General features: G+C 42.4%; 1 protein-coding gene across 4 annotated transcripts in view; it reads right to left on the reverse strand.

The window, feature by feature from the left end:
* The window catches only part of LOC148187366 (uncharacterized), a 35,871-nt gene extending 19,341 nt beyond the window's left edge, over positions 1 to 16,530 (reverse strand). For 2 of the 4 annotated variants that reach the window (XM_088088037.1, XM_088088036.1), the window contains exons 1-2: positions 16,353 to 16,530; positions 10,440 to 10,574 (exon numbers count right to left, since the gene is read on the reverse strand). In XM_088088037.1, the coding sequence (XP_087944163.1) occupies positions 10,440 to 10,574; positions 16,353 to 16,376 (159 nt within the window). In that variant the 5' untranslated portion in view covers positions 16,377 to 16,530. The remainder of the gene's footprint in view (positions 1 to 10,439; positions 10,575 to 16,352) is intronic. The other 2 variants (XM_088088038.1, XM_088088039.1) reach the window with 2 other exon arrangements.
* Positions 16,531 to 26,621: the final 10,091 nt, after the last annotated feature.

Consider the following 26,621-nt stretch of genomic DNA (forward strand, 5'->3'; position numbering starts at 1 on the left):
CCAACAGATCTCACCTGTGACATCAGCAGGGGTGTATAAAGTACTTGAAAAAAATAACTAAGTAAAATTACAAGTACCATAACTGAAAATGACTTTGGTAAAAGTTAGTCACCCATAAGAAAATTACTTGAGTAAAAGTCTTGTACTGAAGACGTTTCCTGTGGTTCTCAAGTTGTTGTCAAACTCAACACACTTTTTTCTGCTTCTGCAGCCTGTGAAAGACTGTTCAGCATAGCAGGCCTCATCTTCACCCCAAAAAGAGCACGGCTAGCTGCGAACACTTTTTTTTTGACACTTAGATTTTTATTTGGATTTTTCTTCAAGGAAACAAACAAAGGAAGGGAAAGAACAATAATAATGGATACAACAAATGTTGTCTATCAGCAAGAAATAAGTTCAGATCAAACAAATTCATTACCAGGCACATTATCATCTACGAGTCCAAGTGGGAAGTGTTTTATATTTCCTTGTGAAGGTAAATGATCCCAGGGTCCGTGGCTTACACAAAATCAAGTCCATTTGATTAAGAGGTTACAGTTGGTAAGTGAACAGCGTTTGAAAGAAAGGAGATGAGGGGAGAAGACACACCAGCCAAGCTCCTTATTTGGAGTAATAGTTTTCCCATTTTTAGATATATCATCTGGTAAGTCACCCAAGTATAATGATAAACATGTCAGAGGGATATGGAATCCGAGGACTTGTTGCATGAGCTTCGAAATAGTAGCCCAAAAAGGCTGTACTTTTGGGCAGCTCCAAAAAATGTGTTGGTGGTTAGCCCCCTCATCTCAGCAATTCCTCCAGCATTTACGTTTTACTGATATTGAATAAGCTTTCATATTAGGAGTAATGAAGAAACGTACAAGGCATTTCCAGGAAAATTCAAAATGATGAGAGTCATGCCTTTAAGATCCAGCATGCCGACACAGGTCAGGAGAAGGTGGTACCTGATAATGCTCGTGAACTTTCTCCTTTTGCCTGTTGCTGACACCGCAGCCGAGGTGGATGTTTCCTCTATGTCCAGCTTCATGGATCTTGATGAAGAGAGGAAGACACTTGCTGATGTCTCTGTGGACTCTGCAGACCACAGGACCAGGGTGTGGGTGTCCATCCTGCCATCTGAGACTTAAAGCAAGGCAAGCCAGGAGGATGTTGATCAGGCGAAGGACATTGAGGGTGATCAGGAGCTGGATGCGCCTCCTGTCCCATCTGCTGGCAATATGTTGCCTGAGACATTTATTACCTAGTCATCCCACGATCCATCACAGTCTGAAAATTCCATGGGCATGATTTTGACGACGAGTGGTGGCAATACGGACGCTGACACTTGTTTGACTGTTGGTGACTATCCTTGAGAGCCCCTTTCATGCACAGAGATTCAGGGTGTTGCTGAGACTACTCTGCTCAACACTGTAGCGGCTGTCAGGGGCGGGGTAGTTAACAACCATGTCAGATCCAAAGCAGGGAGGTTGTTCAAACCTGTTAATAGACTTATTAAGGTAATGCATCAGACAACAGGGATGGGGTTATAGATGTTAATCAGAATTGTGTTCAGTTGATTTCAACAGATATTTGTCATTGACAGATGGGTGGTGTTGAATCTCTTTTGTTTTCCATTCCTGTACTGAGAAACTTTACAGTCGCAATGTTGATGAAATATGTGACAGGCATATTTTTCCCTGTGTGTGGTGGCGGGTCTGGCCAACTTCATCTCATGCTGATTCTTGTGTAAGAGTAGCTAGAATTCAAGGGGGGGGTGTAACAGTGTTTAAGTAGTATATGATGTGATTCCACTTGCTATAATTGCCATTGTCCACTGTATGAAGACTGATGCACTGTGATGTAGGGAAATGTTCACAAGGATAGTTATGAGTGGGTTGCTGTGCTCTTTTATGTGCTAAAATATTCACACAACACCACAATGCACTTGCTAAGCTAGCTCCTTAGCCCCTGTGCTAAAAAAAACCCTGTTGGTTAATCTAGAGAGTGCAGTGTATCAATGACCAGTACATATCCTGTTTCTGTTCAGGTACACATTTTTATGTTGTTATTATTTCTACATTATTTTGTTGTACCTGAATGTTGCCAGTTAGCGGGGGACGTGCCTGAGAGAGTGCTGTGTGTGAGCTGCCACATCGAGCCAACTGTATGAGTGACCAGTACGTATCCTGTTTCTGTTCAGAATAAATTGCGGCTTGAGAGAGAGAGACCAGCCTCCTGAATGTTATTTCAACAGACACAGAGTATATAACACAGAGTCGAGGGGGTTATTTGGACCAGCCAGCTGCAGTGATTGCAACTGAGCACGGTTACAACAGCACCATGATAAAAACAAACCATATGAATGGTTGAAGCTTCACCACGTCATTGGAGGGCTACCAAATTTGAAGCCAGCTCAACTTTTATTTATAGTCGGTCACGCCTGTCAGTGGCAACAAGTGTCAGGCATCAGTTTGATGCTTCATGTCACCAGCTTCCATTGAAAATGTATTGTAACCTCTTGGTGTGTCGCTCGGAGTGTCAATGCAGCATAAATGTGGAGTCAGCTGTGTCATGCTGCAACTCTGCCACTGTGCCGTGCTGTAGCTTTGCTGCTGTGCTGCGCTGCCACATTTAGAGCAGTATTTGTGAACTTTGTCAGATTTTTTTCTTTTCTGGAAAAAAATGTTCAATATAATGTCACTGTAAAATAAAACTGTTTGAATCTAAATGTTACATGCTGAATGTTAATACTAAATGTACATTTTAAATATAAATGTTCCATGTTAGAGCTATATGTTATATGTTAAACCTTAAATCGAAATGTTATATGTGAAAACTAAAACTTAAATCGAAATGTTAAATCTTATATCTAAATGTTATTATTAAATCTTAATGTTAAATATTAAATCTAAATGTTTTAAGTTAAATTTCACATCTCATGATTGGTCGGACGGGTGTTTCGGCAGGAAATCCCCCACAGCGGATATCGCTACTGCGCAGATGACGGCTCTCAATGACATCACCCTCGCAAGATGACAATACCTGTTTACTGGATATTTTAACCTTACTTCAGCACAGCTGGGGTAAGTGGGGGTGTCACTGTAACACTGTTGCCTTTTGATAATGTTAGCTAAATTATGTTATTAATTATATTAATAACATAATTAATTATGTTATTTATTTAATTATTAATTATAATTAATTATTATTAATTATATTATTAATTAGATGCCAATATAGCAAGAATAGTAACATCATTGTTACCTATGGCTGGGTAGCTAGCTTCATGTTAGGAATAGACCCACTCCCCCTTAATTTCTACACAGAATTTGTGCTCACTGTTGCTTTGCACATATTTTTTTTTAATCTTTAGTACTACAATAGAAAGAGCAGGGAGGAGAAGGAGGACCAGAAGGCAACACTGATGGTCATGCAGGGGCTTCACAGGTAAGAAGAGATTAATATTGGCAGATAAAATAAATCTATACCATAAAAGAGACTTTGAGATAGAATTAATTAGAATTAATGAATCAATTTCCACAGCTATTTCACAACTACTATTATTATTTTTTTTTATCTGTATTATTGCAATAGACAGAGCAGGGGGAAGGCAGCACACTGTGGTCAGCACAGAGACCAGGCTCCAGCACTGGCAGTCAGGGAGAGGCTTCACAGGTGAGGAGAGATTATGACTAATGGCTCTAGGGAAATATATTTATAGAATAAGAATGACTTTGGGGTTATATGATTTTGATCACTTTAAAGAACTTGAGTCAGTCCCCGGGTGCCATACTGTGGCTGTTGTTATTTGGTTCTTTAGCCTCTTTAACTGCCTAGCTGCTAGTCCAATCCCCTCCCCACTGAGGAGTCTCACAGCATGTGCTGCAGTACAAGGAGATGGAGCAGAGCAAAGCCTGGCTCACTGTGGCTCGTTTGGAGGACAGAGCCAGTCGGGGAGGGCCAGGGATCTGCGGGGTCCATGCCCGCTGTAAATGGTAAATGGACTGTACGTATATAGGGTGACCAGATGTCCCGCTTTGTGCGGGACAGTCACGCATTTCCATTACTTTTCACACGTCCCGCAATTTAAGACGTTGTCCCGCATTGTTCTTGACAATCAGACTCCAGTTTTGAAATGCGCTTTCAACACCGGTAATCAGCCATTTATCAAGTGGCTATGCAGAGAAAGCAGTGAGGGCTGTCATCAGTTGGCGGGGCGGGCTGTTTGATCATGTCAATCAAACTGCAACGCTGACAGGTGCACCAAGCCCCCAGGAAGTGCGCCACCCTCTGAAGCAAAATTTACATAGTGGCCGAAAGTGGAACTACAGCGTCACATGATGCACACTGGCCCAGAAAGACTTTTCCCCATTTGTTAACATTGGGAAAGAGACCTCCTTAAATCACTGGATAATTTTTTTTGAGACATGTTGACTTTTCAGAACGCATTTTTTTACAGCCAATATTAAAAACATTAAGTCCGAAAGACGTAAAATGCGCTATTTTCCGAATCAAGATTTGGGATTCGGTCTTTCTCCAGAAATAAAATGAATGCGCATCAGACCTGCGGGACTCTACCGTGAGAGCGCCCATGTAACTCTAAGAGTCCCTGACACAGCACAGGCTTCGTACAGGCTGTAGTAATGGATATTTTTGCTGTAATTCATCATTTTTTAATCACAATGCATCATTTTTACCATTTTACAACACATCCATACGCTGTTGGCTGTAAAGCCTGTAATATGGATGTCTTACCGTGTCTGTATCAGAGACTGTACATACAGTCTACAGTCTGTATTCAAACTACCGGTTATCAGTGAGCAGTGCGGAGCACTAGTAACAGTTACTGAAAGGTACTGAACGTAGTATTTTTAAAAGTTGAGCTGTGTGATAAAACACGGGGCAATATTACAAGGCACCACCTTTTATTACCTTTTTATGAGCACAACACATTCTGATTCTGAATTTGATTTCTCCGGTCGTGATTACGATATGATTCCCTGATGAGCTGTATGTATATGTGTGTGTGTGTGTGTAGAGAGAGAGAGAGCAATACATATACCATTATCTGCTAATCACGTAAATATTAAAACCGACAGTCGCGCTGTCATTATTAGCTGCTGTTGCTAATAAGCTAAGCTACTACAAGAGGAAGGCTCACGCACCGGCGCTGTTTGCTTCGAGCACTCGGGTCATCTGTGTGAGCGTGCCAGTGAGTCGAAGTCAGTGCTCGGGTACACTCGCTGCGTTCGGCTGGCATTAATCACTTCTATGCATGCTCTATGGGCCAGTAGATCGGGGTATTTTACACTTTTCTAAACCCGGAAAAAGAGTTTTCTCTGCTTCATGCACCACTGAGCAGCTCTCATAAGAATGAATGAGGCCTCGCTCCCACGGCTGCATCCAGAGTTCCTTATAATACATCCATGGGGTGCATCCACCAACAAGAAGCAATGCAAATGAGTTCAGAATGGCATCGGCATGCAGCACAAGACATGGAGGAAAGGGAGGAAAGCAGGACCCGTATGGCTAAGAAAAGGAAATGCAGCTACAACAAAGACTGGGAAACTATCTATTCCTGGGTGAAACCAATGCAAGGCGAGTCTCGTAAAGTTTTGCATGAAGTTTGCTTGAGTCATTTTTCCATTTCACATGGAGGTGAATACGACATGAAATGACACAGACAGTGCGAGACTCACAAAAAACGTGTTGCTCAAAAGGAGGCTTCCAAGTCTAGTATGCATACGTTCCTGCTAAAACCCAAACAAGATTCAAACGCAGATAAGGGAACAGCAGCTGTAAAACACTCCCTATCATACAGGTCAGAAGACTGTGGTAATAAGCTAAAATTGACCATGTTTCCAGTCTCTGAGATTGCAAAGAGCATCCATAGTTACAGCTGTGGTGGCACCTGCCTCTGTGGAAAGTTGTTTGAGAGAATTAAAAACGCCAGTGGTTCAAGTACTCCCAAGTGATAAAAAAGTCGACACGCCATTTTTTCAGTGGCTTCAGATACATCTAATCATGGCACTACAAAACTCCTCCAACTGTCTTTGAGATATTGGACACCAGAGCTGGGTTTGAAAAGCAAGATCCTTAACTTTTATGAGGATAGCCATGAGTCAGCTGCTACTATACACCGCCAGATTACAAGCAAGTTAGAGGAATGGCCTGCAACTGGACATGATTTCAGTTTACACTGCTGATAATGCTAGTGTAAACTATGGGAAAAACAGTTCTGTTTTCCAAAAGTTAAAGGCAGACAACAGTGGTATCATCAAGGCAAACTGTATGGCCCACATAGGACACAACTGTGCAAAGCATGCTGGAAAAAATGCTGAACATTGACATTGACTCTGTAGTGAACAAAATATTCAGTTACTTTTCAGTGTCTGCACAGCGCACAGAGGAATTGAAAGCAGTGTTTGCCTTTGTGGAGGAAGATTATCATATTGTACGGAGACATGTACCCACAAGATGGTTGAGTCTGTGGCCTGCTGTCCAGAGGCTAAATGACAACTGGGCAACTATCAAGAGCTACTCCTTGTCACTGGAGAGAATCAGTGTCCCAAAGCACTGTGGCAGCTGTTCAAAAGGGATCGGGATGGTGAGGAGATACCCCATGACCTACAGGCCTACCTGCTTTCCTCAATAACACTACTGAAGATCTTCCATGATGTTGTGCTACTGTTGGAGGGACAGGATGGGACCGTCTGTGAGCTATATGACATAATGCTCACTCTCAAGACAAAGCTCCAACAACGACAAATTGAGTCCTTTGGAATGGAGAAGAGTGCTATTCTCCAACATTTTCCTGACCAAAAGGCAGCAACGATCAAACATGATTTTTCCAACTTCTACAAGATTGCACTCAACTACCTGGAAAAATGGCATGACTTCACAGACAACAACCACCAGAAGAATGTTGCATGCTTGGCGCTGAAGAGCAGCTTCACATTCTCCCAGCTCAGTGATGCCATGGAGGTCCTACAGATAGGGGGGAACTGGACATGGATGAACTGTATGAGGAGTACTGTGTGACTCCTGAAACTGAAATTGTGGAGAGAAGAGCTCCTGTTGTGGAGAGGTGGTCAATCTTGATTAAAAGCACAAAGACACCAAATCTGACTGCTTTTGCATCCTTTCTCTTCAGCATTCCCATAACCAATGCTTCTGTAGAGAGAGTGTTTTCCCTCATGACTGCAGCCTGGACTGACCAGAGGAACCGCTGCTCTGTGGAGCTTATCAAGAGTGGAATTCAAGTCAAGACCAACTTTGAATGCAGTTATAAGGAATTCTACAGCTATGCACGCTGCACGCTCAAGCAAAAAGTATCAAGCCAAGAGGAACATCTAAGGTAAGATAAACATTGTCAGAGACATAGATTAGAACAATGTGAGCACTGAGCCAGTGTGGTGCTTGATTTTAAGACAGTGCTCTATTATTGTGTTTCAACACCAGGTGCTTTCTGTGGTGCTGAAAGTGCATTGTCTGTGTGTGCCTGGCCTGCCTGCAGTTGTTGCTTTTGATGCACAAAACTTAAAAAAAAAATTCAGCTAGGTGCTCTCCTTGGTGCTGGAAGAGCATTAATTGTGTTAATATGATGGACAAAACTGAAAAATATTATTTTATTTAATATAAGTTTTTGTTTCCTCCTGACCAGTTCTGATTTGTATTTCTGGTTTTATTTATTTTCCTTATTATTTTATTTAGTGCCTAATTTTATACCCAGTGGTGCCTTTAGTTGGCATTGTCCAGTAAATGCAAATAATTTTCAAATGCATTTCTTTTGTGTAGTTAATCTATGTGATTATGAGCTGAGTGAGTTTTGTTTTGTTCAGATAATTAGCCTTCGTAGCCTACTACAGTACATAGAGCCTAATCCAGTACAAGTTCTACTTGAATATGTGGTTCAGTATATTGTTCTACGAGAACAAACACCTTAATGTGGTGTTTGGAGTTGTGCTGGGCTTGTGTTGTTTCTCTCTGTTGTTGGAGAAAATACAGGCAAGCCATACCCTTTTAAAGCATATTAAAGTACTATACTTGAAAGAACAATTGTAGCCTTGGCTGTCTATTCTGTTTAATTGTACATAGTCAGGTGTGTTAATTTGAGGGGTATGTTTTCTTACATGAGAGAGCTTGGAAAAGTTGCATTTAAATAAGATATATTTTATCTGTTATGTGTTACTGAATCAACCAGATTGCAAAAGCATAGTAATGTTATACGTTAAGGCACAGAATAGATTTTTTTTTTAAAGTTATTTTAGACTACCTCAATGCATTGGTGTCCCACATTGTCCCACACAAATGTAATCTTTGTCCCACATCTGGTGAATTTGGATCTGGTCACCCGATATGACGTCCAAAAAAAGCAATGTATACTACATCCAGAAAAGACATCTATATGATGTCCAGAAAAGACATCTATTTGACGTCCAGAAAAGACATCTATACTACATGCAGAAAAGACATATATATGACATCCAGAAAAAAACATGCATACTACATTCAGAAAAGACATCTATATGACGTCCAGAAAAAAAATCTATATGATGTCCAGAAAAGACATCTATACTACATGCAGAAAAGACATATATATAACATCCAGAAAAGATATCTATAGTCACAACTAATCTGTTCAGCCATCTGAAAAAACATCACGAACACAAATACGAGGAATGCATGAAGGCCAAAGCTAACGTTGCTTCACAAAATCCCCGTCCGTGTCCAGACAACAATAACCCTGCACTGGGCAACACCGTATGTATCTACCTCCGAAAGACACGCTGAAATAACAGAAGCAATATCGTTTTATTTGGCTAAAGGCATGTGTCCAATACATTCAGTAAGCAACGAGGGCTTCAGAAAAATGGTCAACACACTGGACAAGAAATATGTGATCCCCCCGTGCAATTATTTCACCAAAGTGCCACTTTTACACTGTATGAAAAACGTCAGGGGGAAATAGAGATGGAAATCACAACTGTTGAGTTCTTTGCAACCATGACTGACCTATGGTCAAGCAAAACAATATGTATGTTTAAATATGTACACGGAATTGAATTGTAGTCTATACTAATATAATGGAGTGAATGTCAATTGATGAATTATCAAATGTTATATAATATGTATTATATATTTATTTAGTTATTTATTACAGTTGACAAGTTAAATAACTAAAAAAATAAAAAGTGATTATTTAAAGTTTTATTTGCACTGAAAACTGTTTACATTTTGTTTGTTGAAAAGTAGTGCAATAAAAATACTGATTTTTTCTCTACCATGATGAATAATCGTGATTAATAATCGTGGTTACAATATTGATCAAAATAATTGTGATTAACATTTTGGCCATAATTGTGCAGCCCGAATAGTAACATAAAGATTTAAATTTTACATATAAAATTTAGATTTAGGATTAAGATTTAGGGCGGCACGGTGGCGTCGTGGTTAGTACTGTTGCCTCACAGCAAGAGGGTCCCTGAGCTGGTTGAAACCCGGTTGGAACGGGGTTTGGTCCGTCTGTGCAGAGTTTGCATGTTCTCCCCGTGTCTGTGTGGGTTCTCTCCGGGGTCTCCGGCTTCCTCCCACAGTCCAAAGAAATGCAGCTCAGGTTGGTTGGTGACTCTAAATTGCCCTTAGGTGTGACTGTGAGCGTGTATGGTTGTCTGTCTATATGTGTCGGCCCTGCGATAGTCTGGCGACCTGTCCAGGGTGTACCCCGCCTTCCGCCCGATGACAGCTGGGATGGGCTCCAGCCCCCCCGTGACCCTTACGAGGATAAGTGGTAACAGAAAGTGTCTGAAGTGACTGATTAAGATTTAACATATAACATTTAGTTTTAAGATTTAACATATAGCATTTAGTTTTAAGATTTAACATTTAGATTTAGAAATAACAAACATATAACAGTGAGGTTATCTTAGCATATTTTTCACAAAATAAATCTGACAAAGTTTGCAAATATTGCAAAAAAATTGACTTCACACCTCTTTTTTAATTATGTTTTAGAGCTAAACGTGGAGAAATGTTGCTGTTACTTTCAGAGTGCACAACTTTACAATCGGCACCCCATAGAAAAATACTGTGCCAGTCTGCCTTCAGACATGGTTTTTGTATGCCAACTGAGTGAAACAATTGCTTCTGCTGCTTCTAAATGGCAATCTACTAACAATGCACATGACTATACCAAGACCTTCACGCCCATGAGCAAACAGACGGGCGAAGTTCATTTGTTACTTACACAACCTTGGTGCTGGCCATGAAAATAAATATTGTCTTAAACTCTCAGTGACATTTGTGCTGTGCTGGGCTGGGCACAGCTTTGCGCCAGTTAGAAAGATCTGGCCCTAGTTTTATTTTCTTTGCCAGCATCAGCAGTGCAGAATCCAGCAACACACAATGTGGGAGCATCAAAATAACATCTGGTTGAAATAAAACACAAAGATTTAACTTACAGAAGTGATGAATGGTTCTGAGCCGCCCCACTCAGGATTACAGCTCTGAAGAACAGGGCTGCACTGGTACTTGGGAAGGACCTCACTGAGTATTTGGCTGTAGGGTGGTTCATATATGCTTTCGGTCGAGCCTTCCTGGAATAAAGCCAAACAAAACAAAAACAATCATCAGTCTGCATGGTGATATGAACCCTTTTAAAATACCAAAAGTAGATGATTGGCTCTGTTGCTAGTGTCAGACTTGCGCAGTTGTCATTTTCATGCCTAGCGCCCACGTCCTTTGAATTACAAATGTGCTTGTGCCCATCTGTGCGTCCCTGGGTGTGTAGGTCTTCAAGTGAGGTGTGGTCAGGCGCACTGTTGGGGGATTGAGGCAACAGAATGTTGCGAATGTGCCATTGACCAAATAAAAATTGGTCTGAAGTCAAAGGCGCAGTCTGTTTCCTGCTATTTAAAGGGCAGATTATTCAGATAGCAAAATGTGCCTGCATGAGGTTCAGATGTTTGGATAAGTCAGGTGGAACATCACAATACGGCCCTCAAAGTCCCAGCATTCTTTGTGACATGTTTTGTATTGCACAACATTGATATATGTCATGGATGTCTCTTGGACATACGTAAATGAGGGCACATTACAGGACATAGGAAGGCATGAGGCTGAACTGTGGTTGCCAATGCCAGTTAAACCAAATATGCCAACCGATCAGCTAGCTTCTCCCATTTCTGCTTGATTTTTACACTGAGTGGCAAGCTTTTTCTACCCCTCCTCACATCACTGCACACTTTTTTGCATTGTAAGGCCATTCTGCAGGTGATGGAACCTGCTTCGCTAGGTCCTCTCATGCCTGCTTTACCTCGACTGCTTTTGTGGATATCTGCTGCTTCTGCAAATTGTCTTCTTGTGCACAAGCAGATTGGTTTCTTCAGCAGAACACCTCTCACATCTGTAATTCACCAAATCGTCATTTAGATTGCAATCTGCCAATTCCTAGCACATCTGGCTTTTAAAGGGAATGGGAGCTGACGCACAGATTGGTTCATTCATGTACCGCCCAAAACACACCCATGACTAATTCAGAGTCTAAATACAACCTCCTGTAACGTGCGCCGCACCTGGCGCCCAAATTATCCGCCGTTTAACTAGCAAATTGGACTTTGGCATGTCTTAAAAGCATTTTTGCCATACGCTTTAGACCATGGCGCTATCGATCGTCTTAATAGGGCCCTCTGTGTTTGAGGCAAAATCAAAATTTCAGATTTGAAACAAGGTGTTCAATGTGTGTTTTTTATGACAAGTTCTGAATAATAATAATATCTAGATCCTTAGATGTTGTGACCATTTCCATTCCAACCCCTTGTACAGTTGAGATCTTTGGAGAATTAGATGTTAACCTTTTTTCCATATGAAAAAAAGCATGACTTTGGATTTGTCTGTGTTTAACACAAGCTTAAGTCAAGTTAAATGGGACTGAATAACATCAAAGGTAGATTGCATGAAATCAAGAGTTTGTACCACTGAGGAGAACAAGTATTAAATAATTGTGTCATCAGCATAAAAATGGAAAGCAGCATTTGATACGTTTTCGGAATTATTTATATGTATAGAGAACGACAGTGGACCAAGAATGGACCATAAGGGCACATATTTTGATACGAGGAAATAATTTGTGACCCAACAAACAGCACACCTGGATAAAGAATAACTGTATAATTAACCTATAACACCTATCCGAGGAATACCCAATGTAATTTGAAAGATGTTCTTGTTCCACTTTTAGTAGCTGGACATGTGTCATCTTATTTGAAAGGTATAACTCTGAAGATTTTTTTCCTCAACAGTCAGAATCACTTCTATGGCTGAATTCTATCAGATCAAACACACTAAAACAAAATGGTTTTTTTTTCAAGGTTGCCTGAATATTTTCTTGAAAAAAGATGACTAGAACTGGGAGGATTATTTAGAAAATAAGTGGTAAACAAACGTTTATGATAGTTATACTTTTTGTTCAGCAAGATAATCCTCACAGATGAACACCACTTTGGTTAATTTTGAAGCCTAAATGCAATCACCAGAAGTAAAAAGCTAATGGTAGGCTACAAATGAACTGCACTGGCGTGAAGATACCACAAGCTGTCATTTGCTCTCATTTTGTCTTCAACTTGTGTTAACCACAGACTTTATGTGGGGCTTCTAACTAAGAGTCCAGTAGAAAAAAAAAAGATGATGGAACCAGAGGTGCTGAAATGCCAACATATTCTCATCACAAAAAAGGCAACAAAGTCATGGATGACTAGGTTTAAGCATAAGAGGCACATGGTGAGGTGTAGAAAAAAAAATCCTCATGGGAAGCGAACACTGGACTCCTACACAACAGCCAGTTGTTTGTGGTGGCAATCACCTCCCCACCATCCCACCCTAAAGGTGCACTCACACTCCTTATGTTATGTCACATCATTTAATATAAATCATCTGGACTACTGTCAATGTGTGAGAGATTAACAGATAGCTGTGGAAGCTGTGATTCTTTCTAGATAAGATGATCTGTGGAATATGATAACGCTTCATTAGTGAGTTATGACTGATTAATTTTTTTCTTTTCAGCTCTATTGAATAGGACAGTGTTAGAGTGAAAGAGAGAGAGAGGGGGGATAACATGCAACAAAGGGCCAATGTCAGCCGCTGCAGTAAGGACAAAGCCTTTGCACATGGGGCACCTACACTGCCAGGTGAACTACTGGGCACCACATGGTGGCTGTATCTTGAAATGGTCAGCATTAATGGCACATGAGGGGCATAGCTTTTGAACAACATGCTATATGACTAAACCACTTAAATAACAATGAATACAGCAGATTTTTTACATTTCATAATCGTCAAAAATCAGCTTAGCAGGGCCCTTGGGCTGGTCGTTGGATCTGGAGTTTTATAAACCATTATTAGACTGTTCAACAGGGTGACAACAATGTCAGAAGCCTTTATCAAAGATGGGAGCTGCACAATATTTATTTCCAGCCCAGTGCCTCAATAATATCATTCAACACCCGCAACAGTTGTTGTGCTGTGCCATTTTCTAAAGCTGATGATGATGTGCATTTGTCTCAGAAATCTTTCAGTTGTTCATTAACAAGATTTTTAAGGACTGTAAACTAAAACACATAATTTCGAGATTGTCCTTCAGAAATAAACAACTGAAGGATCTCCTCCTCTCAGCAAAAGGAGGGAGGGAGAGGGATAAATATCAAAGTGGCCTGAAGATCAGCTAGTCAGCCTGGGATTTTGTCTGGCCTTAGCCACAGCAACATCCCTTTTTTTGTGAGTAGACTGGATAGCTCTGGGTAAACCAGTGATTTGTTTTCTTTCACTCTAAATTTGCGTAAAGGAGGATGTTAAGTATAATTTCAGTAAAGCATCATGAAAGTATTTCCACAGTAATTCAACATCATTAGAGAAATCTTTTTCTAGTCACAGTCACACAAATTACAAAGAAAAGCTTGCTCACAGAAACACTTAAAGTAACTTAAAGTCTTAAGTCTTATCGAAATATAATTTATGGTCTTGATTAAGGTAGCTCAGTTTGTTTGACTTGACACTTGACATTGAAACAGTAACACAATGATCAATCAAATAATTTGCAAAAATACCAATATCTGAATATTTGTGAGCAGCATTCACTTGAAAATAAATCAAAAAGGGAAGATTTCTCTTGGCATTTAAGATTTGCACAGGGTTATGATTTAAAGTTTTGTTGGCTTTTTCTTTGCCATTATTTGACAGGATAGGCTAATTGTGAACGGAGGAGGGGATGACATGTAGCAAAGGGTCACAGGTTGGAGTCGAACCTGCAACTGCTGCGGATTAAAAAAAAAGCATAATTAGCACAAAAAGCATAATTAGGACAAGTTGAACTATTAAATGGTTGTGTCAGGTTAAATGAGCCACAGATTTAAAACTGTCAGTGGTAGGTGGCAACCAGTCCAAGTTAAAATCTCCAGCAAGGAGAATCTTATTCAAATCTAAGGTTAATAGTTGTCAACTCAATAAAGGTAAAGCTGCTTGCTGGGGGAGGGATCAATAACAACCTATAACTGTAATAAAATGGCAAGAAGTTCAAACTGCCTGCTGAGAGATACTGATGAAAGGATGATAGCATTAATTTTTCTTTATGTAAATGGAAACACTCCCTACTTTTCTGGGATGGCCACCACAAAAAACTTTGTAACACTGAATTGCAGTGTCTTTTCAATATATTTGTTAGCCAAGTTTCAGATAGAACAAGAATAACATTATTGGAAGAATCTGCCCAAATTGTCCCTATAGAGGTTAGGTTATTTTAATGGTTAACTCTAACATGCCTGAAGGTGTGAATGTGAGCGTGGATTGTTATCTGCATGTGTCGGCTCTGTGATAGTCTGGCGACCTGTCCAGGGTGTACCCTGCCTCTCACCCAATGACTGCTGGGATAGGCTCTAACCCCCCCATGACCATTAACAGGATAAGCAGTTACAGATAATGAATTTAAAAAATGAAGCAGGTAAGGTGGCGATAGTATTGCCAAAGAAGGGCATCACTTAGGGATTGGGATGTGAATAAATGAGAATCTGTCTGAACAGTTTAAAACCTGCTAACTACATTAAATATAGGTGTTGTAAACTGTCAGAGGTCTTAAATCTTTGACAGCTTTCAAATTTGGCCCACACGTGCCTGAGCCCCAGAATCACAGCATGTGATTATATTGACATGCAATTTACATAATTGATGAGATCAGTTGTGTAAACACTGACACAGATCTGTCATGGTTTGTTCAAGTGAGCAGAACTAAGCCCTTTTACTTATTTTAGTTTTAAGTCCATGAAGCTGGTGACATTTTGTACTTTATTTGTTGCTTAATTTCGGATATTATCTGATAGTAAAGTCCAGAGTCTGGTCTTTTGTGAACATAGGCACCTTTGTAAAGGACAGGAATGTAATCATTCCCAACAACAAACCATCATCATTTGCAACAAACTGCAGCTTCTAGTAGTATAACCCCATGACAATGTTTTTAATCCACCACTCTCAATAAGCGTTCATTTTTCTTGTTATGTTAATTATCACATAAATTGATTTTGCCAAAGGCAATCTGATAAATGTTTATCCCTCTTAAACATATCAGTGAATAGGAAATTAAAGAATTAGCACTTATGTAAGGCTGCCTTCTTCATGCCTTAACTCCATAAATTGAATTACTTAAGGGCTGTGGGGAAGGAAAGCATGGGGACGTCTTCTCAGTTTATCCATCACCTTTTATTGTCTGCTTCCTCAGAAGATCAACAACTCAACTCAACTCAACACATGAGAAGCATCTCTCTTATCACTCTGAAATTTAACCCATCCTTGCCCTTAAAGGGAAGGTGCACAACATTATGTTGGCCTAATTCTAACTTAAAATAAGAGCAACTTAAAAAAATCTAATGTATGGATTAACCATTAATGAAATTAATGTATTTATCGAAATAAATCCGAAAACGGAATAGGGTTATCTACAAATATAATAAAACTTCACAAAAATAAATTTCATGTTACACTTAATTACAGGATTATTATATGCTTATATACTGACTAATTACACTAGATATCATCTTTACAGTTGTAAGTAGCAAACACAACTCAGCAAATGCAAGCTCAGCAAAGCAAGACTATATCCATGGAACCTAATGAATATGACAAAGCAGGAAAGGATTACAGTTTTGTCTCAATCCCCAGAGAAACCATTTCAGATTCTTGTCAACAGCAATATCATCACTTGTCTCTCCCCCCAGCCACACACTTCGCTTTCTCTGCTTACCAGCTTCTCTGAGACTGCAGGAACTAAACAGGTGCTCTTAATACATAAGGCTGAAATTTACAGCAGATCTGAAGATAGTGTATCTTACCAGTGAAAAGCAGAACAGGTTCATGTTTGAAGGGCCTTGCAGTGGACAGTGGAGCCAAGTGGACACAAGCTGCACAGTGTGGCCTCTGGGATGCGTAAATACACTTTCACGCCACTCTCCCACTCAAACGCAAACACACACACACACACACACACACACATAAACCCTGACACATCCCTGGGATGCAGAAGTTCACGCAGCGCCCATGCTGTCCACAGCCCTAGGATCTAATCCTGGTTTTAAATCCCTCATATAATCCAATAGATGCAGTGAGCTTTGCTGTGCAGTACTGACCTCAGAGAGCCAAGCCACCCTTAACAACACAGCCCCGTTTTGTCCGCCACGTGTCTATGATCATGACTCGATAGAGGTTAAGTAATGACTTAGTGAAGTTAAACTTATGGTAACTGACAAAGACTTACTTAATAAAGATTTTCTAATGGGGTTATGTTATCATTCATGCAGAATACAAATATCCTATGAGGTCTGGTCACATGTTATTTACCTGTTTGTGTGTGTGTGTGTCTGGACATGTTGAAGCCAGTGATAATAATCATGGGCCTCTTCTCAAAGTAGTGATACTTCAGTAACCATCTGTGTTGTACTCTACAAGTCCCATAAATCACTAAATACAAGCCTACTTACAATCATTTATTTTTTGGTTCATATTCTCTCGTAAACAAAACCTTATCATTACATTTATTATTGATGTCAGGCTAAATGTGAACTGAAAGCCCCCTCCCCCTGTTCCTGCCAGGTCCAGATGTCTACACCTTCTCCTGCTCCGCTGTGGTTTTGTTTCTCATAGCTCTTTGACAATTGTGTTTTGACAACAGAGGTCTGCTGCAAAATTAGGTCAGATAATGAAAACAACAGTTCTCTGCAAAATAAGAAACAAAGACGCTTCTTATTGTATAAATCAACAATCAACAATAAATCAAGCAAACACAAATAGAATGCCAGGGGACAGTATACATATACAAAGCCAGAAGATACGTATTATTCATTCAAATACATAAAAGGAGGTGCAGAAATTCAGTGTCCTGTCAGCCTTCAAATTTTAATTATGGTTTAGAGGAGGGGTCGGCAATTATTTTTCTTGGGGGGCACATGAAAAGCCCAGATTTTTGCTGGGGGCCAAATCAATTTTGTCATGCTGTAACCTAAAATTTTATCATTAGATTAAATAATAGAATACATACTGCACACTTTTTCCTCAGCACTTACTATAGTTAAAATCACTCCAGACAGCATCTTATTAAGATAACTACATGCAAGAGTCTTTAAACTAGTGTACAAGACTGATTGTTTGGGGTAAAAACATATCCATGAAAAAAAACAAAAAATAAAAAAATCTCTCAGCATGCCAAAAGATACAAAGATACACTGGCGGTCCATAAAAGCAAGATTTAACCTGATGAAGAAGAAAATCCTCCTAAACTAAACACACATGCATGTTACTTATTTTACAATTTATAAGAACATTAATTTGTTTGTCACCTTGTATTGTCCATGTAAAAGAAAAAATGAATAAAAACAAAAATGGGGGAGAACAAGCCTAACAAAATCATGTGAGAGCATCCTTTGAGCTAGTCCAGGAGGCTAGCATGTGTGGGAAACTCTCCTCTTTAAAAGATGACTAAAAAGTCAGTAATGTCACTGATTTGAAGCACTGTGCAAGCAGTGCATGAGACTGCAAGCCTGTGAGATCAAGTGTCTTATCACTCGGAACAGTATCCACGTTGTATGTGTAAGGTCAGGAGACTGTGAGTATTCTGGGTTCCCCTGCTTTTAACATTGCTACTTGCACACCTCCAGGAGGCTAGGCAGTGAACTCTTGCATCCCAAAGCCACTCCCCTAGTGCCAGCTCTCACTGCTCCTATGCAGACCAAACAGCCCTTCCACCTTCAACAGACGCATGCTCTGTTTATGCAAGCTCCAGGTAGAAGCAGTACCACCTGGCTATCACAGATACTAGGTAAGCTAAACTACTACAAAGCTATCACAGATACTAGGTAAGCTAAACTACTACAAAGCTATCACAGATACTAGGTAAGCTAAACTACTACAAAGCTATCACAGATACAAGCTAAACTGCTACAAAGCTATCACAGATACAAAGCTAAGCTATGCTAAAACATGGCTATCACAGATACAAGGCTAAGGCTAAGCAACGCTAGCCATGCTAGCTAGGCTAGTTATCACAAGGCTATCACAACCCAAACAGCAGTGCCACCTTCAACAGACCCATGCTCCATTTATGTGAGCTCCTGGTAGTGACTGTGCCGATGCTACCTTCCCTAGCACATGCATCACAATTGCCAATATACTACCACTCATATACAAGACTCAAGCTAAGGGAAATAAATGATGAATTGGATCAACAAACACACTTACTTGGATGGCAGCATGATCGCACACAAAGAGACTCAAACAGGCCACTCCCACTCTGAAATACCCTCACACCTCTCACACCTGAGAGGACTGATTGATGGATCTCTCCACCTGATCTCAAGGAGTTGTCCATTCAGTGGGTCCCCCTGCTGTTCCCCAACTACCATTGTTTCTGTATCTGTGGATTTAACTGCCTCATCTGACATTTCCCCAACTGTTTTCCTCAAACTCTGTCCCCTTACTCCCAGTTCCCTCAGGAGAGAGGCAGCTAATCCAGCTACAAATCCCCTACATCCCACTTCAACCCTAGCTTTCCATCCTTTCTGCTCAGCTTCTGCCTGTAAGTCTGTTTACCTCAGTTTCTTTCTTTTATAGGCTTTTTTCACTGAGGCTTCCCAAGGGACTGTTAGCTCAATGAAATAATAGATAGAATAGAATAATAAATTTGTTGACTCACCGACCACAGCACTATGTCAGGCCTCAAACCAGTACAGACTATTAGACTCTCTTTCTTAAAACCTCCTGATTTCGACTGTCTTCCTCTCCCCTCAGTACCTGCAGCTAAACTTTTCAACAGCTGATTATGTCACCATGTATACCGGCCCTGTGATAAACTTATTTTGCAGCTTGACAAAATAAGGTTGCGGTATCTGAGCATAGTGGGCATGATGGGTCGCCATTTACACAGAGCTTCAAGTTCTGGAGGTTGGCAACACATCATATGTAGCCCCTATCAGAAATCTAATGCGGTTCTCCTCCATATTCCACAGGTCCCTCTAGCTAAGTTTCCTCCTCTCTACACTTTCCCAATTCAACCACTGACCTTGCTTAGCCTGAGCCACTGCCTTAGCACCCCTTACAGTCTCCTCCTGCCTACGTACCTCTTCCACCACCAGCTTTCTTCTATCCTTGGGGCCTGCTGTATTCCACACTGGTTTGACTGGCCCAAGCCCCAAGCCTCCCCGGCCAAACTGAACATTACCTACTATCTCTGCATGCCTAAGAGCAGCCTCTGCATCCTGAACTCTTGGCCACTCTTGGGTTTCATTTTCTCCCCTTGGATGGATTTGGAACACACATCCTTACTCCCAGCTAACAACAACTCTGCCCTGACCTTGGTGCACTTAAACTACTCTGTTAAATTAGATACTTGCAGCTGAAGTATCCCTTTCCCATACAGTGCCACACTACTTAGACAACTGGGAGCGCCTAACCACTTCCTGATATATGAGCTAACCAACCTTTTCATTCTCTCCACAACAAATACTGGGACGTCATAGATTGACAGTGGCCACAGTAACCTAGGAAATAACCCAAACTGCAAACACCACAATTTCAACTTTCCTGGGAGCCCTGACTCATCTATTCTATCCAGTCCTTCAGCGACGTCTTCTAAATTGCACAACCTGCTCAACATCATTCAAATCTACATTGTACCACCTAACTAGGCTCTTCACTGACTTTTCCCTAATTGTTGGAATTTCCTCATCATCTATGATAAATTTCCAATCATTTAATTTCCCTCTACATAATGAAATACTTATAGACTTACTTGACTTGATTTTCATGCTGGCCCACTTGAGGCTTTTATTTACCTTCTCTAATAGCCTCTTTGTGTGTCATGTCATCCATGTAAGCAATAATTGGTGGAAGACACATCCCATTTTGACATCTCTTTCCACCTACAACCCACTTGGATGCCCTGATAATTACTTCCATGGCCATTGTAAATGCCAATGGCGAATCTGTACATCATGCCATAATACAATCTCTAGCCTCTGCCAGCCTGTTGTGAAATCTGCCGTACTTATACATAATCTAATGTCCTGAAAATATGCTTTCACTAAGTTGATGACTTTTCCTGGCACCCTTAGATACTCAAAAGCACTCCAGATAAGGCTATGTGGCACTGAACCAAACGCGTTAGCCAGATCTAAAAATATCACATGCAGGTCGCTTTTCTCCCTCTTAGTTGCCTGAATATGGTGCCAGATCATGCTAGTATTCTCTAAGCACCCTAAAAAACCTGGTATCCCTGCCTTCTGCACCACTGAGTCTATTAACCCATTCCTTTCTAAGTACCCATCTAATCTCTGCGCTACTACACTAAAAAAAATCTTCCCCTCTACATTCAGGAGAGAAATCATCTGGAACTGGCTAAGATCTGAGGACTCCTTCTCCTTAGGGATGAAGACACCCCCTGCCCTGCGCCATACTCTTGGGATAAATTGTTTCTCCCAAACTATTTTTAGATGTTTCCACAAAAACTTAAGGATGTCAGGTGCATTTTAATAAACCCGGTAGGGGACTCCATTAGGCCCTGGAGCCGAAGAAGCCTTTGCACGCCTAACCACCTCCTGAACTTCTTTCCACCTAGGTGGCCTAACATTATTTTTTTTTATTTAAGCCTTATTTAACCAGGTAAAGCTTATTGCGATATAAAATCTCTTTTTCAAAGTGACCTGGCAAAGAGGCAGCAGAATTTTACAATACATAACATGAGAATTAAAACATACATACAATAAATAAAAATAAAGAATTGAAGAAGAAGTGTTTCATCTGATTTAAAAATGTTGACAATGCCCAATGCTATCGAGTTCTTTGGTTCTAAGAAGTTCAACAAAGCTGTCAAGTGGGATCAGGTCTGACCTTTTTAGTTCAGCTTGCAGGGAGTTCGATGCAGAGGGTGCAGAATAATGACCAGGATGACCATTCAGTTTTTTTGTATAAAGTGCAATGATGGGTCCGATACTTGCATCCAGTGACAAACCTCAAAGGACAATGTTACACAGTATCCAGTGAACATAAACCTGTGACTGGTGCTTGCATGTACAGTACAGTACACCATAATCAAGCAAAGGAAGAAAAGTTGCTGACACAAGGCGTTTCTTGGCTCCATGAGAGAAGCAAGATCTATTCCTAAAGTAAAAGCCCAATTTTACCTTAAGTTTGGAAACTAAACTTGAAGTGTGATACTTGAAAGCTAGACAATCATCAACCTGAAAACCCAGGTACCTATGGCATGAGACAAACTCAATGGATGTACCCTGGCAAGTTGAAACGGGGAGATTATTTGCCAGCAAAGTAGCCCTGGAAAACAGCATGACCTTAGTCTTGTCCGTATTTAAAACTAGCTTGAGCCTTTGCAGACAGGCCTGAACAACATCAAAGGCTGACTGTAAGAGAGTGAAAGCTTGTACAACAGATGATGCAAAACAATAAATTATTGTGTCATCAGCATAAAAATGATAAAAGGCATCTGACAAACTATTGCAAAGATTATTTATATATATAGAAAACAAAATGGGCCCTAACACTGACCCTTGTGGTACCCCCTTTGAAACCCTCAGAAATATTGATGAGGACCTTGCCATTTGGACACACTGTGTTCTACCCAGTAAATAATATTTGAACCAAGAAACTGCATGTTCGGATAAGCCTATTTTGTGCAATGTATCAATCAGGATAATGTAATCCACAGTATCAAATGCTTTGGATAAGTCTATAAATAATGCTACACACACTTTCTTTAAGTCCAGTGCTTCTATGATGTCATTTAAAACCTTAAGAGCTACAGAAACGGTGCTATGTTTTTTCCTAAAGCCAGATTGGTACCTTGATAAGATGCTGTTTATATCGAGAAAATCCTTTAGTTGAATGCTGACAAGTCTTTTGAATACCTTTGCTAAAATGCACAGCTTTGGAATTGGCCTGTAATTGTTTAAAATTGAGGGATCTCCACCTAAGGCAGACTTCCATATGCTTGGGACCTCACTATTAAGAAGACTTAGATTATACAAATTTAATAACGGCTTAGCAATGGCTTAGTCATGAGTCAGTCAGTTTTACTTTGTCTTGCTCTGGCCCAAGCAATGTTTCTATCTCGAAGAAGACTATTTAGCTCAGGAGAAAACCAGGAATTATTGTGGCCTTTAACTCGCAGTTTGTGAAAGGGACACAAACCGATTTTAGGTTATCTGAGGCTGAAGTCAACCAGTCACAGTTCAGGTACCCCACCAGCAGTTGCTCATTTGAATCAAAATTTGATAAATAATGTGCTAATGAGGTTAGAGCTTCAGCACAAGCAGATGGTGGCTTGTAGCATCCAATAATGTTAACAAATTGACCCTGAGCAAGATACAGTTTTAAAGCCAGCAATTCAAATTGCTTGCAGATAGACACTGAGGATAGAAGACTAATATGAAATTTGTTTTTTGCGTATACAGCGATTCCACCTCCTTTCCTGGGGCGATCGCAGTGATGTACAGTATACCCCTTTATACTGATATCTTTATCCGGAATTGACTTTAAAAAAAACATCCTTGCATATTCTTTCTTTCTTGCATATTCTGTATTTCTCCTCTTTTTCCTAAGATGCTCTGCCCTTCTAAGTGCTGCTAGCCTGTCTCTCAACTCCTCTTGCAAAACACTAATTCCCTCCCTCTCCTTGTCTGTAGCCCTTTTCCACTGTTTTCTTAGCTGTCTCCTTTCCTTAACTAACTTCTCTATTTCTCTTTGCCGTCTAGACCTGCCTACCTGTACTCTCTTTCCCCTCTTTCTGTCATGCACCCCACATCTCTCTGTACCATATGAGTAAATCACATCTCCCATCTTTTCTAACCTCTCAACTACATTTCCTCTAAGCCCGCAATTACCAACAAGTCACTGTTAACCATCTCCCACTCTTTACTATCATTTGCCCTTGGCCATCTAAGTCTAGCCTTCTGCTCCATGGTTCTCTCTTTGGCTGGCCTGCTGAACTCAGTGTCAACTGGATCCCCTTTACGACCTCCTCCTCCTCAGGGGCAGTGTTACTGATATCCTGCAAACTGTGGTTTTCTACCTGCCGCTGGACATCACCTGACTGACTCGACTGACTTCTTAAAAAGTACTGATTGATGCGGCCACTCTGCCCTTCCTCTGCTAAACACCTCTTCCTTCCTTGATGAGTTTTAAGGCCTCTGATTGATGTTACTTTCTGCCAGCCACAAGGACAAACCCGAAGCATCTTGCCTACTATTGTACTGTATTGTACTTTGTACTTTTACCTCCACAGATGAGCTCACCTTACCCCAAATGCTACTAGTTTTAACCCTAGGGGATAGGTCCGTGCCCCTATCTATCACTGAGTCATGTATCTGATGCAAAGTCATGTCTTTTCCAATGTCTTTTGCCGGGTAATCCACTTGTGAGTCATCTTCCACCCCTGCTCTCGTTGACTCTTGGGGTATTTTTCCTGTGTTGGCTGTAGCTTCCCCTCCCTGATCTACCACCTTATCGTGGTGGAGGGGTTTGCGTGTCCCAGTGATCCGAGGAACTCAGTTGTTGGGGGCTTTATGCCCCTGGTAGGGTCACCCATGGCAAACAGGTCCAAGGGGAGGGACCAGACAAAGTGTAGCTCACCAGACCCTTATGATGAATACGATGAATGGTCCTGAGTTTCCCTCGCCCAGACGTGGGTCACCGGGGCCCCCCCCGGAGCCTGGCCTGGGGATGGGGGCCTGGTGGCCGGGCCTTTACCCATGGGGCCCGGCCGGGCACAGCCCGAAGAGTTGACGTGGGACCTCCTGCCCATGGGCTCACCACCCGTAGGAGGGGCCATAGGGGTCGGGTGCAGTGTGAGTTGGGCGGCAGCCGAAGGCGGGGACCTTGGCGGTCCGATCCTCGGCTGCAGAAGCTAGCTCTGGGGACGTGGAATGTCACCTCTCTGGCGGGGAAGGACCCTGAACTGGTGCACGATGTTGAGAAGTTCTGACTAGATATAGTCGGCCTCACCTCGACACACAGCGTGGGCTCCAGAACCAGTCTTCTCGAGAGGGGATGGACTCTCTTCCACTCTGGAGTTGCCACTGGTGAGAGGCGGGCAGGGGTGGCAATACTTATTGCCCCCCGGTTCAGTGCCTGTATGTCGGAGTTTTACCCCGGTGAATGAGAGGGTAGCCTCCCTCCGCCTTTGGGTGGGGGGACAGATCCTGACTTTTGTGCCTACGGTCCAAACAGCAGTTCAGAGTATCCACCCTTTTTGGAGTCCTTAGAGGGGGTGCTGGAGAGTGCTCCTTCTGGAGACTCCCTCGTTCTGCTGGGGGACTTCAACGCTCACGTTGGCAACGACAGTGAGACCTGGAGGGGCGTCTGAACCCGAGTGGTGTTTTGTTATTGGACTTCTGTCCTCGCCACAGATTGTCCATAACAAACACCATGTTCAAGCATAAGGGTGTACATATGCGCACTTGGCATCAGGACACCCTAGGCCACAGTTCAATGATTGACTTTGTAGTCGTGTTGTCGGACTTGCGGCCGTATGTCTTGGACACTCGGGTGAAGAGGGGGCGGAGCTGTCAACTGATCACCACCTGGTGGTGAGCTGGTTCTGATGGTGGGGGAGGATGCCAGTCAGACCTGGCAGACCCAAACGCATTGTGAGGGTCAGCTGGGAATGTCTGGCAGAGTCTCCCATCAGAAGGAGCTTCAACTCCCACCTCCAGGAGAGCTTCAACCATGTCCTGGGGGAGGCGGGGGACATTGAGTCCGAGTGGGCCATGTTCCGTGCCTCCATTGCTGAGGCAGTCGACCGGTGCTGTGGCCGTAAGGTGGTCGGTGCCTGTCGGGGCGGCAACACCCGAACCCGCTGGTGGACACTGGCGGAAAGGGATGACGTCAAGCTGAAGCAGGAGTCCTGGGACTCCGGACGCAGAAGACAGGTACCGACAGGCCAAGCGGAATGTGGCTGCGGCGGTCGCCGAGGCAAAAACCCGGGCGTGGGAGGAGTTTGGTGAGGCCTTGGAGAATGACTTCTGGACGGCTTCGAAGAGGTTCTGGACCACCATCTGGCGTCTCAGGAGGGGAAAGCAGTGCTCTGTCAACACTGTGTATGGTGGGGAAGGGGCGCTGCTGACCTCGACTCGGGACGTTGTGGATCGGTGGAAGGAATACTTCGAAGACCTCCTCAATCCCACCGACATGCCTTCCAGTGAGGAAGCAGGGCCTGGGGACTCGGGGGTGGACTCCTCTATCTCTGGGGCTGAGGTTGCCGAGGTGGTTAAAAAGCTCATCGGTGGCAGGGCCCCGGGGGTGGACGACCTGGATGTTGTGGGGCTGTCGTGGTTGACACGACTCTGCAACATTGCATGGACATTGGGGGCAGTGCCTCTGGACTGGCAGACTGGGGTGGTGGTCCCGGAAGTGGGACCGGAGGGTGTGTTCCAACTACAGGGGGATCACACTCCTCAGCCTGCCTGATAAGATCTTTTCGGAGGTACTAGAGAGGAGGGTCCACCGGATAGTCGAACTCCGGATTCAGGAGGAGCAATGTGGTTTTCGCCCCGGTGGTGGAACTGTGGACCAGCTCTGGACCCTTGGCAGGGTCCTTGAGGGTGCATGGGAGTTTGCCCAACCGGTCCACATGTGCTTTGTGGACTTGGAGAAGACATTCGACTGTGTCCCTCGGGGAGTCCTGTGGGGGGTTCTCCAGGAATATGGGGTTTCGGACCCCCTGATACGGGCTGTCCGTTCCCTGTATGACTGGTGCCGGAGCTTGGTCCGCATTGCCAGCAGTAAGTCAAACTCGTTTCCGGTGAGGGTTGGACTCTGCCAGGGCTGCCCTTTGTCACCGATTTTGTTCATAACTTTTATAGACAGAATTTCTACACGCAGCCAGGGCATTGAGGGGGTCCGGTTTGGTGACCTCAGGATTGGGTCTCTGCTCTTTGCAGATGATGTGGTCCTGTTGGCTTCATCAGGCCGTGACCTCCAGCTCTCACTGGATCGGTTCGCAGCCGAGTGTTAAGTGGCCAGGATGAGAATCAGCACCTCCAAGTCCGAGGCCATGGTTCTCAGCCGAAAAAGGGTGAAGTGCCCCCTCCAGATCGGGGACG

The sequence above is a fragment of the Plectropomus leopardus genome, chromosome 15 (genome assembly GCF_026936395.1).
Source record: "Plectropomus leopardus strain MGB_pleo_1.0 chromosome 15, ASM2693639v1, whole genome shotgun sequence".
Taxonomy (NCBI): Eukaryota; Metazoa; Chordata; class Actinopteri; order Perciformes; family Serranidae; genus Plectropomus; species Plectropomus leopardus.